Source organism: Sus scrofa, chromosome 8 (genome assembly GCF_000003025.6).
Source record: "Sus scrofa isolate TJ Tabasco breed Duroc chromosome 8, Sscrofa11.1, whole genome shotgun sequence".
In the NCBI taxonomy this organism is placed as follows: domain Eukaryota; kingdom Metazoa; phylum Chordata; class Mammalia; order Artiodactyla; family Suidae; genus Sus; species Sus scrofa.
In genome coordinates this window covers 96,906,824-96,919,273 of record NC_010450.4, presented here as the reverse complement: position 1 = coordinate 96,919,273, position 12,450 = coordinate 96,906,824, and the positions used below count along the sequence as shown (strand labels likewise).

The 12,450-nt window shown below is 38.9% G+C and overlaps 1 protein-coding gene across 1 annotated transcript in view; it reads left to right on the top strand.

The window, feature by feature from the left end:
• ABHD18 (abhydrolase domain containing 18) overlaps positions 1 to 12,450 on the top strand; it is a 37,399-nt gene that overhangs the window by 5,589 nt on the left and 19,360 nt on the right. The window contains 5 exon segments of the mRNA XM_013978904.2: positions 3,239 to 3,350; positions 4,927 to 5,011; positions 6,422 to 6,522; positions 9,393 to 9,471; positions 9,827 to 9,911. Coding sequence (XP_013834358.2) covers positions 3,239 to 3,350; positions 4,927 to 5,011; positions 6,422 to 6,522; positions 9,393 to 9,471; positions 9,827 to 9,911 — 462 coding nt within the window.

Below are 12,450 nucleotides of genomic sequence, written 5' to 3'. Positions count from 1 at the left end.
TGTCAGTTTATTCTGAACACTTGTGTTGAGAGACTATTCACTCCAGAGTTCCCTAGTGGTGCAAACTGTTAAGGATCCAGCATTGCCACTGCTGTGGTTCAGGTTGCTGCTGTGGTGTGGGTACATTCCCTGTCCCAGAAGCTTCCATGTGCCATAGGCGAAGCCAAAAAAAAAAAAATAACTCCGATTTCTAAATTTTGTTCATATTTTTATGGTAAAATACACATCACATAAAATATACCATCTTAACCATTTTTGGTAGAGTTTTCTTTTTATTATAGCTGATCTACAATGTTGTCCCAATTTCTACTGTACAGTTGACCTTTTTTTTGCTTTTTTTGCTTTTTTAGGGCTGCGTGTAAGGCATATGGAAGTTCCCAGGCTAGGGGTCCAGTCGAAGCTACAGCTTCTGGCCTATGCCACAGCCACAGTCTTCGACCAGTACCACAGCTCGTGGCAATGCTGGATCCTTAAGCCAGTGATAGAGGCCTGGGATCTAACCCGCCTCCTCATGGTTACTAGTTAGGTTTGTTACCGATGAGCTACAACGGGAACTACAGTTAACTGTTTTTAAGTGTATAGTTCAGCAATATATAGGTTCAGTCATATTTTTGTGCAACTATCATAACCATCTTTTTCAACTTACAGAACTGAAACTGTATACCCATCAAAAAATACCACCCCCATCTCCCACCCCCATTTTGCCTTCCCCTCAGCCCCTGGTAACTGCCATTCTGCTTTCTGTTTATGAATCTTGCTCCTCTAGGTACCTCATATGAGTAAAATCATACACCTTTTTTTTTTTTTTTTTTTTTTGGCTTTTTAGGGCTGCACCTGAGGCTAGAGGTCGAATTGGAGCTGCAGCTTCCAGCCTGCACTACAGCCACAGCAATGCAGGTTCCAAGCCACGCTCACGGCAATGCCAGATTCTTAACCCACTGAACAAGGCCAGGGATCCTCATGGATACTTGTCGGGTTTCTTAACACTGAGCCACGATGGGAAATCCCCCTTTTCTTTTTTGTTTTTTAATGGCCACACCCACGGCATATGGAAGTTCCCAGGCTAAGGATCGAATCTCAGCTGCAACTATGGCATTGCTAGATCCTTAACCCACTGTGCCAGGCCAGGGATAGATCCCATGCCACCATAAAGACAATGCAGGTCCTTAACCCATTGCACCAAAATGGGAACTCCAGTATTTGTCTTTTTATGACTGGCTTGTTTCACTTAGCCCTATGTCCTCAAGGTTCATTCATGTTGTTGCATTTGTTGTTAGAACTTCATTCCTTTTGCAGGATAAATACTGTGCCATTATATGTGTATATATGCCATATTTTGCTTATTCATTAATCCATTTATATAGATAATTGGGTTGCTTCCACTGTTTAGCTACTGAATTCTTAATTTTATGAAGACAGGAGTTCCCATCTTGGCGCAGCAGAAACAAATCTGACTAGGAACCATGAGGTTGTGGTTTGATCCCTGGCCTCACTCAGTGGGCTAAGGATCTGGTGTTACCATGAACTGTGGTGTAGTTCGCAGATGCAGCTCAGATCTGGCGTTGCTGTGGCTGTGGCATGGGCCGGCAGCTGTAGCTCCAATTAGACCCTTAGCCTGGGAATCTCCATATGCTGCAGGTGTGGCCCTAAAAACCAAAAAAAAAAAAGACAGAACATGGCTAATTAAATAATTAGTGTTTATTTTAGATAGAATACTAATTTTAGAAATCAATATTTGCATTTTATGCCATTGTGTAGGATCTGGATAATTTCAATTATAATAAATATAATGTTTTATAGTTGTATCTTTGCATTTGTAACATATGACAACATTTGTAACATACCTATTATTTGTTTTTGATTTTCTAACTCAAGGCATAAGCAAACTATGGCCTATTTACCAATCTGCCTGTTTTATATGGCCTGCAAACTAAGAATAGGTTTTTTTGTTTTTTGTTTTTTGTTTTTGTTTTTGTTTTTGTTTTTTGCCTTTTCTAGGGCCACTCCAGCGGCACATGGAGGTTCCCAGGCTAGGGGTCCAATAGGAGCTGTAGCTGCCGGCCTATGCCAGAGCCACAGCAACGCTGGATCCAAGCCACATCAGTGACCTACACCACAGCTCACTGCAACGCCAGATCCTTAACCCACTGAGCAAGGCCAGGGATGAAACCCACAACCTCATGGTTCCCAGTCAGATTCGTCAACCACTGTGCCACGACAGGAACTCCTCGAATCAATGACATGGAATATCTTTCCATTTCTTTCCATCTTCTTTAATTTCTTTGATTAAAGTTTTATAGTTCTCAGCATATAAGTCCTTAACTCACTGCACAACCCACTGCACAGGTCCAGGGATCAAACCCATGCTGCACTAAAGAACACCAGATCCTTAACCCACTGCACCACAGTGAGAACTCCTATTCATTTGATATACATTTATTTAGGACCTCCTATGTGCAAAGGCATTTTTGTAGCTCCCATAGGAAGTACAGTGATATTGTACTCATAAATCTCTAGGAGGTCAAAAACCAAGTCCAGACCATATCTCAGTTGTGTCCACAACACGTGCCATGATGCTTGACATGTGGTTGGTACTGTGGAAATACTTCTGTAACAAATAATATCTTGTATACGTTAATCTATCACTTAAAGCTCCCTAAAATTTTTTGATTAAAAATTTTTTTGTTGATGGAGTTCCCGTCGTGGCCCAGTGGTTAACGAATCCGACTAGGAACCATGAGGTTGTGGGTTCGATCCCTGGCCTTGCTCAGTGCGTTAAGGATCCGGCATTGCTGTGAGCTATGGTGTAAGTTGCAGACGAGGCTCAGATCCCACACTGCTGTATCTGTAGCATAGGCCAGTGGCTACAGATCTGATTAGACCCCTAGCCTGGAAACCTCCATATGCCGTGGGAAGCAGCCCTAGAAAAGGCAAAAAGACAAAAAAATAAAAATAAAAAAATAAAAATTTTTTTGTTGGGAGTTCCCATCGTATGTCAGCAGACTAAGAACCCCACCAGGGTCAGGTTCAATCCCTGACCACCCTTAGTAGGTTAAAGGATCCAGCCTTGCCTCAACTGCAGTGTAGGTAGCAACACAGCCCGGATCCAGATTGCTGTGGCATAGGTCTCCAGCTGTAGCTCCAAATCGACCCCTAGCCTGGGAACTTTCATGTGCTGCAGGCACGGCCCTAAAAAAAAAGGAATTGTTAAAAAAAATTTTTTTTGTTTCTTTTATAGATGTTTGTTTGCTGCTACTAATGGGTGTGAGCAAGTTAGATATTCTATACCGGAGACTTCTCCTTACAAAACTTTTTATCAGAGGATGGGGAAGACCAGAGGATCTCAAAAGGTAAGAATTTTTTCTGGAGTTCCTGTCGTAGCACAGTGGAAGCGAATCTGACTAGGAACCATGAGGTTGCAGGTTTGATCCCTGGCCTGCAGTGGATTAAGGATATAGCAGTGCTGTGAGCTGTGGTGTAGGTTGCAGATGCACTCAGATGTGGTGTTGCTGTGGCTCTGGTATAGGCCAGCAGCTATAGCTCTGATTAGACCCCTAGCCTGGAACCTCCATATGCCATGGGTGCAGCCCTAAAAAAAAAGACAAAATAATAATAATTTTTTCTGAGTATTCTAAATTTGTTCTTCTAGTAAACATTTAAAATTCCACTTCAGTTATTAAGTCCTTTAAAGTGATTGGTAAATTAAGCATTAAATTACTATAGAGAGGCGCTCCCATCATGGCTCAGTGGTTAACGAATCTGACTGGGAACCATGAGGTTTCGGGTTCAATCCCTGACCTTGCTCAGTGGGTTAAGGATCCGGCATTGCTGTGAGCTGTTGTGTAGGTCACAGATGTGGCTCTGATCTGATGTTGCTCTGGCTGTGGTGTAGGCCAGCAGCTGTAGCTTCGATTGGACCCCTAGCTTGGGAATCTCCATATGCCGCAGGTACGGCCCTAAAAAGCCAAAAAAAAAAAAAACTATTTAGAGAAGAAATTATTCCTTTTTTAGATTTTTTTTTTTTTTTTTTTTTTTGTCTTTTCTAGGGCTGCACCCAGGGCATGGAGGTTCTCAGGCTAGGGGTCCAGTCAAAGCTGTAGCTGCTGGCCTATGTCACAGCCACAGCAATGCTGGATCCGAGCCACATCTGTGACCTACACCACAGCTCACTGCAATGCCGGATCCTTAACACAATGAGCAAGGCCAGGGATTGAATTTACAACCTCATGGTTCCTAGTCGGGTTCCTTAACCACTGAACCACAATGGGAACTACATCATTCCCTTTTTTAACTAATTATTTCTCTCTAGTCTTAACCTATTTCATGATAAATTGAACTGTTTTAAAAGTAATTCATGGAGTTCCTTTGTGGTGCAGTGAGGTAAGAATCTTGCATTGTCACTGCAGTGGCTCAGTTCCCTACTGTGGGACAGGTTCAGTCCATGGTCCAGGAGCTGCCACATGCCATGGGTGCAGCCAAAAAAAAAAAAAAAAGAAAATTCAGATAAAAAATAAAGAGCTCTCAGACATATAAACTTAATTTTTAACTTTAGTGATTTTGAAGTTGGTTACAGTTTTCAGGGACTGAGCTTTTTCATGGGTAACTTGAATTTGTAATGACTATAAAACTGTGATACACTATAGCTCATGGAAATATTTGGACTTCTGGAAATTAATTTTTAGGATTTCTGCCTTCAGTTTTGAGTCACATATGTTCATTACTTTCTGAACAATGATATTTCTCATCTGTTTTCTGAGACAAAATTTCAAGAATGAAAAAACCAACAGACTAATTATTTTCTTTAATGATTAAAATTAAATTTTAACATGGTTTACAAATTTGACTTGCTAATTTTTAATTATTTTTCATCAGTCTCAATATAATGGAAATACTGATTTTTTCCTTTTTCCTCCCCTACCATTATAGACTCTTTGAATTCAGAAAGATGATTGGAAATCGAGAAAGATGTCAGAATCTGGTTTCAAGTGATTATCCAGTTTACATCGATAAGGTATTCAAATGAGAGAAATACAATTGTGGAAATTCAGATTTTATATAACCATGTGGCAAGTGTAAGTTGAACATTGGAGGATATTAGCAAAAAACTAAAATATGAGAACAATATTCGTTTTTCTTATTTATTTATTTATTTATTTAGTCTTTTTAGGGCCACACCCATGCCACATGGAAGTTCCCAGGCCAGGGGTTGAATATGAGCTGTAGCTACCAGCCTACACCACAGCTCAGGGCAACGCCAGATCCTTAACCCATGGAGCATGGCCAGTGATTGAACCCTGGTCCTCATGGATACTAGTTGGTTTCATTACCACTGAGCCAGGATGGGAACTCCTCGTTTAATATTTTTTAAAATGTTATATGTAACTGAATGCTTATAATAACTATATGCATGTATGCTTGGGAACACATATTTAATACCTAAATACAAAAAAAATATTTCGAGCTCAATCTCTTTGAGCCTCATCTTTTATCTTTAAGCTCAAGAGAGTTAAAGTAAATCATTCAACATTCTGGAAGAATTATAAGTAACACGGGGAACACTCTAGTTGGAGAATCAGCACATGAGAAGTTATTAGCAAAACTAATGTTAAATAACATCAGGGAATGGAGTTCCTGCTGCAGTGCAGCAGGTTAAGATCAGGCATTGACTTCCGTGGTGGTGCAGGTTTGATCCCCAGTTTGGCGCAATGGATTAAGGATCTGGCATTACCACAGGCTTGGTGTAGGTCACAGCTGGAACTTGCATTCTATCCCTGACCCAGGAACTCCCATATGCTGTGGGTGCAGCCAAAATAAATAAATAAATAAATAAATAATGATATCAGGGAAGTGTTACGAGATATAGTTAATTGCTAAAGATGGGTAGAAAGAAAATGCTATAAAATTAGAGAATATGTATTTGAGGTGAAAAAAGTTTATATGCTGAATACAAACAATTAGCATGTGACTTTGCTGTCTATATAAATATCACATTTCTCCTTTTTTAATTTGTTGACGTGACTCATTATATCAATAGATTGTCTGAAAGTGAGCCATTCTAACATATATGATGTCAACCCTCACTTGATTACGGTAAATTATTTTTATAATTTTTAAATTAGTTTTATATTTATATTGTTGAATTCTTGTAACGAATATTTTATTTTGTTATTGTACCAATAAGGTTTACATATAGTTTATTTTCCCAACTAGACTGTAGTAAAGAATGTAGAAGAAAATGAGATATTTAGGATCTATGTCTTTAGAAAGCAAAATGGGGCAAAATATACATAATAGGCACTGAAAAACTATTTTAATTGAACGGAACTTTTTTATAGAAAAACACCTGTAATAGAACAAGACATTTTAGTCCTCTGTATACATCTTGGTTTTTAAGGTTTTTTGTTTGTTTGTTTGTTTTTAGATTGAAGAGCAATCAGACTGTAAGATCCTAGATGGACACTTTGTTTCCCCAATGGCCCATTATGTGCCCGATATCATGCCAGTTGAATCTGTTATTGCAAGGTAAGAATTTTTATTCAGAAGAAGTACGCTTGTGGCACAGTGGGTTAAGGATCTGGCGTTGCCACTGGCATTGCCACAGCTGTGGCACAGACTGTAACTGTGGCCATGAGGGCAGCTAAAAAAAAAAATTTTTTTTTCAAATCAGAACGTTAAAGTAGTAGTTTATTTATGTTTACAGAATTATAGTAATATCAAGCTAATATTATTTCAGCATTACTTAGCATTAATGACAAACATTATTGCATTATTCCCATTAAATGTGGGGTGGAAAAGAGTAAAAATACAGAGCTTTAGTATGCATTTGAACTTAGCTTAAAATCATTAAATCAGAATGGAAGAGAAAAAGAGAAGAAAGGAACGGAAGAATTACAGGAGTTCCTGTTGTGACTTGGCAGGTTAAGAGCCCAACATGGTGTTCTTGAGGATGTGCGTTTGTTTCCTGGCTTTGCTCAGTGGGTTAAGGATCTGATGATGTTGCCGTGAGCTGTGGTATAGCTCATAGGTGCAGCTCGGATCCAGCATTGCTGTGGCTGTGGCGTAGGCCGGCAACTGTAGCTCCAATTCAATTCCTAGCCCAGGAATTTCCATATGCCACAGGTATGCCTTTAAAAAGAATTAAAAAAAAAAAAAAAAAAGAATTTTAGAAGAGCAGGAATTTCTGCTGTGACACAATAGGCTAAGAATCCAACTGCAGCAGCTCGGGGCACTTTGGAGGCATGGGTTCAATCCCCACCCTGGCATAATGGGTTAAAGGATCCAGCATTGCCACAGCTGCGGTGTGGGTCTCAGCTGCAGGTCAGATTCAATCCCTGGCCTGGGAACTTACACATGCTTCAGGTCCAGCCATATAAAAAGGAAAATCTAGGGAGTTCCCTGGTAGCCAAGCAGGTTAAGGATCCAGCTGGGATCCAGCAGTTGTCACTGCTGTGACTCAGATCAGGAATTTTGACCCCTGGCCCAGGAATTCCACATGCTAGAAAAGACTGCAGGAAAATAGTATAGTTTGAGCAGGCATGCTGATTAATGAGCCTCTATTAGAAAGTGGCAGTGAGTACTGTATTCAAGATTCCTATTAAAACTATTCTCCAATAATGAAGTCTTTTTTGCCATGGGGACAAAAGCAAAGTACAAATAATAGCAGAGATGTCCAGCTTTCCATGGAATTTTTTTTTTTTTTTGCTTTTTAGGACCGCACCTGAGGCATATGGAGGTTCCCAGGCTAGGGGTCAAACTGGAGCTACAGCTGCTGGCCACAGCCACGCAGGATCTGAGCCCATGGCAATGCCAGATCCTTAACCTACTGAGCGAGGCCAGGGATCGAACCTGCATCCTCATGGATATTAGTTGGTTTCATTTCTGCTGTGCTGCACGGGAACTCCCCAGAAAACATTTTAAAATGTTTTCGTTTCCCACAAATCTTCAAAATATCAAAAAGCAGGACAGTGCCGGGAATGCAAAATGAGGAGAGTTGTAAACATTGGTAGTTTTGATTAGGAGACTGAAAATTAAGAGTTAGTTTTCATGAGTACAAAACAGAAATAATCATTAAACCGCCCTAAATTTACTGGTATATGTTCTTTCAACAATTTATTGACAAAATCACAATTAGTGATATTGTCCCTTGACTGAGCAAAGTAAGCTCAGAATTCAGGTTTTTGTTGCCTGAGAATGCCACCATCTAAGGTCAAACCTTGAATTGACAGTATAGTATTCTCCTGTAATAATAATTCCAGAATGTTGACTGCTGAGGAAATTAAAAAGAGAAGAAAGTCAGTTTGAAAAGATAAAGTTCTGAGGATGTCTGGTTGTGGTGGTGGTTGCACAACAATGTAAATGTCATTGAGGAGTTCCCATTGTGGCTCAATGGTTAACGACTAGTATCCGTGAGGACATGGGTTCAATCCCTGGCCTCGCTCCCTGGGTTAAGGATCCGGAATTGCTGTAAGCTGTGGTGTAGGTCACAGACAGCTCTGAGACCACCTTGCTGTGGCTATGGTGTAGGCTGGCAGCTACAGCTCCAATTTGACCCCTAGCCTGGGAACCTCCATGTGCCATGGGTGCGACCCTAAAAGACCAAAAAAAAAAGTAATTGAACTGTACACTTAGAAATGGTAAAAATGTTAAGTTTTTGATTTTTTTTTTTTTTTTTTTTTTTGGCTTTTTAGGACCACACCTACGGCATATGGAGGAGGTTCCCACGGTCAAATCAGAGCTACAGCTGCCGGCCTACATTATAGCCACAGAAACGCAGGATCCAAGCCAAGTGTGTGACCTACACCACAGCTCACAGCAACACACCGGATCCTTAACCCACTGATCGAGGCCAGGGATCGAACCCACAACCTCATGGTTCCTAGTCAGATTCATTTCCGCTATGCCACGACGGGAACTTCAACATAAAAGTTTTAATCAGATCCTGTCATACACTCCAAGTTGAAAAATAGAAAAGATAACAGGAACTATTTTATTGATACATTAAAAATTTTTACAGCCAAGTATTATTCCTGCAAGGAGAAAAAGTAGAGCTATCTAAACAATTGTTTCTCTAAGACTTAATCATATATTGATGTCTTCGCAAAATAAGAAAATTTCATTATGTATGTATAAAGTTGTGATACTGAATATGGTAAAAATATTACAATATATTCTGTACTTATGTTATAATTGAGTATTTAATACCCTAACACAAAGTAAATTTAGAGTATCTTTGTTGCTGTTGGAGAAACATTAATCGGTCAATTATAGTTTGAGTGTCAAAATTCTAAATTACCTTTTCTCCTAAATAATTTAATTATGAAACTTTTAAGAATCCAAAGTTTGTTTTAAAGCCTTTTAAGGAAAATTTTGCTGATGTGTTTTATTTTAAATAGGTTCCAATTTATTGTGCCTAAAGAATGGAACAGCAAATATAGACCTGTCTGCATTCATCTTGCTGGAACAGGAGATCATGTAAGACTTTATTATTAACGTACTGTCCTAATGAATTTGTGGTTGCCAAGGAGGAGGGGGAGAGATTGGAATGGACTGGGAGTTTGGGATTAGTAGATGCAAACTCTTAAATTGAGAATGGATAAGCAATGAGGTCTTGTAGTGTAACACAGGGAACTATATCCAATTACTTGTGATGCATGATAGAAAATAATGAGAAAAATGTGTATATATGTATGACTGGGTCACTTTGCTATAAGGCAGAACTTGACAGAACATTGTAAATCAACTTTATGTTAATAAAAATTTCTAAAAATACTCTCCTTAACAGATGCAGTTATCATATTCTTTAGTATGTCATTTTTTCTTTCCTCAGCATTACTGGAGACGACGAACACTAATGGCTCGTCCTATGATTAAAGAGGCCCGAATGGCTTCTTTACTGTTAGAAAACCCTTATTATATCCTTTTGTGATATCTAGAAATCTTTTCTCTTATTTATTTATAGATTTTGTCATCAAAAGGAATGATAGATAGTAACCAGCTTTTCTAAATCAGTTAAATTTAGTCATTTCAGAAAATACTTTTAAGAAGTAAGGATGAAAAGAAGTGAGAGATTGTTTTATGCCTTTTTTAAAGGCAATTTACGGATTTTGCTTCTTTGGATAATAAAGATAAACTGTACTTCTATTTCTTTGGAGACTTATGATGGATTTTAGTATAATAAGTCAAGTATTTGCTGTTAAGGAATTCTTCATGTTTGAAATGCATTTATGTTTAAGTATCAGTTGAGGTTTAGAACAGTTCTTAACTTAAATTTCAAGATGACGTCAGACTATTCCCACAAGAAGAAATGAAAGTGATGCACAGATATAAAGAAATGTTCAGCGTTGCTGGTAATAAGAGAAATGTAAACTTAAAGCAACAATTACAAAGATTTAAAAAATAAAACACAGTAGTTGTAAGGCTGTTGTGAAATGGGCACTCTCATTACTAATGACTGTCAAAATTAATTCAACCCTTGGGAAAGCACTTTTACCATATGTATCAGGAGCCATAAAAAAACTCTTGACAGAGTGATTTTAATTCTGGGAAGTTTATTCTAAGGATAGAATATTAAGAAAAGATAAAATGATAGAAAAGAGAAAAGATATTTAATAGCTTATAACTCATAGTAAAACATTAGAAATAGCTTAAATGGAGTTCCTGTCATGGCTGGAGTTCCTGTCATGGGTCAACAGAAACAAATCTGACTAGCATCCACGAGGACGCAGGTTCAAGCCCTGTCCTTGCTCAGTGGGTTAAAGATCCGCATTGCCATGAGCTGTCGTGTAGTTCACAGATGCGGCTCAGATTTGGCGTCGCTGTGGCTGTGGTGTAGGCCAGCGGCTACAGCTTGAATTCAACCCCTAGCTTGGGAATCTCCATATGCCGAGGATGTGGCCCTAAAAAGCAAAAAAGAAAAGAAAAAAAAAAGAAATAGCTGAAATGTCTTAACAATAGAAAAACGTTAAATAAATTGTGATTCATAATACTGGAATGTTGTATAATTGGTTGTTTTATATTTATTGCTTTGCTACTTAGTACCCGTATGACCTTGGACCTCTTAGTTAACCTTTTAGTACCTCAATTTTTCATCGGTAAATGGGAATAATCTTTTAGGTTATTCAGAGTATTAAATAGTTAACACTGTCTACAGTAGTGCCTGGAAAATAATAAGCATTCGGTGAATTTTAACAATTATTAAAAAGTTTGCAGTAATGAATGAAAAGTATTTAAATGCAAAAAAATGATATAAACTTTATGATATGGTATAGGTATGCAAAAAACCTAAAATCAGAAAATCCATTAAAAAACTGTGCACTGCTATGGTATAGGTTCGATCCCTGGTCCAGGAACTTCCACATGTCATGGGAGCTACCAAAAATTAAAATTAAAATTAAAAAGTAAAAATTAAAAATAAACCATTATTTTAAAAGAAATGCCTCTTGGAGTTCCCGTTGTGGCTCAGTGGTTAACGAATCCGACTAGGAACCATGAGGTTGTAAGTTCAATCCCTGACCTTGCTCAGAGGGTTAAGGATCTGGCATTGCCGTGAGCTGTGGTGTAGGTCTCAGATGCGGCTCGGATCCTGCGTTGTTGTGGCTGTAGAATAGGCCAGCAGCTACAGCTCCAATTAGACCCCTAGCCTGGGAATCTCCATATGCCGCAGGAGCAGCCCTAGAAATGGCAAAAAGACAAAAAAAAAAAAAAAAAAGGGAAATACCTCTTTTGGAGTTCCCATTGTGGCTCAGTGGGTTAAGAACCCAACATAGTATCTCTGAGGATGAAGGTTCAATCCCTGGCCTTGGTCAGTGGGTTAAGGATCTGGCATTGCCACAAGCTGAAGTATAAGTCACAGATGTGGCTCAGATCGGGCATTGCTGTGGCTGTGGCATAGGCTGGCAGCTGTAGCTCCGATTCAGCCCCTATCCTGGGAACGTCCATATGCTGCAGGCACAGCCCTAAAAAGAAAAAAAATAACAAAAACTGTACGTAATGGAAAGTGCTAGAAAGAAATACACTAAACTATTAATATGGTTATCTGTAGATAAAGTAGTTTTTCTTCTAATATGCTTTTCTATATTATCTAGACTTTGTGTAATAAACATAAATAAAAAGAAAAACAATAAACTTTATTTATTTATTTATTTATTTATTTATTTATTTATTTGTCTTTTGTCTTTTAAGGGCTGCACCCATGGCATATGGAGGTTCCCAGGCTAGGGGTCTAATTGGAGCTGTAGCTGCTGGCCTACATCAGAGCCAGAGCAACACCAGATCCAAGCCATGTCTGTGACCTACAGCACAGCTCATGGTAACACCGGATCCTTAACCCACTGAGGGAGGTCATGGATTGAACCTGCAACCTCATGGTTCCCAGTCAGATTCGTTTCCACCGCGCCATGATGGGAACTTCTAAACTTAAAATTAAGCCGAAGATAGCGTAGCCCTGTTGAA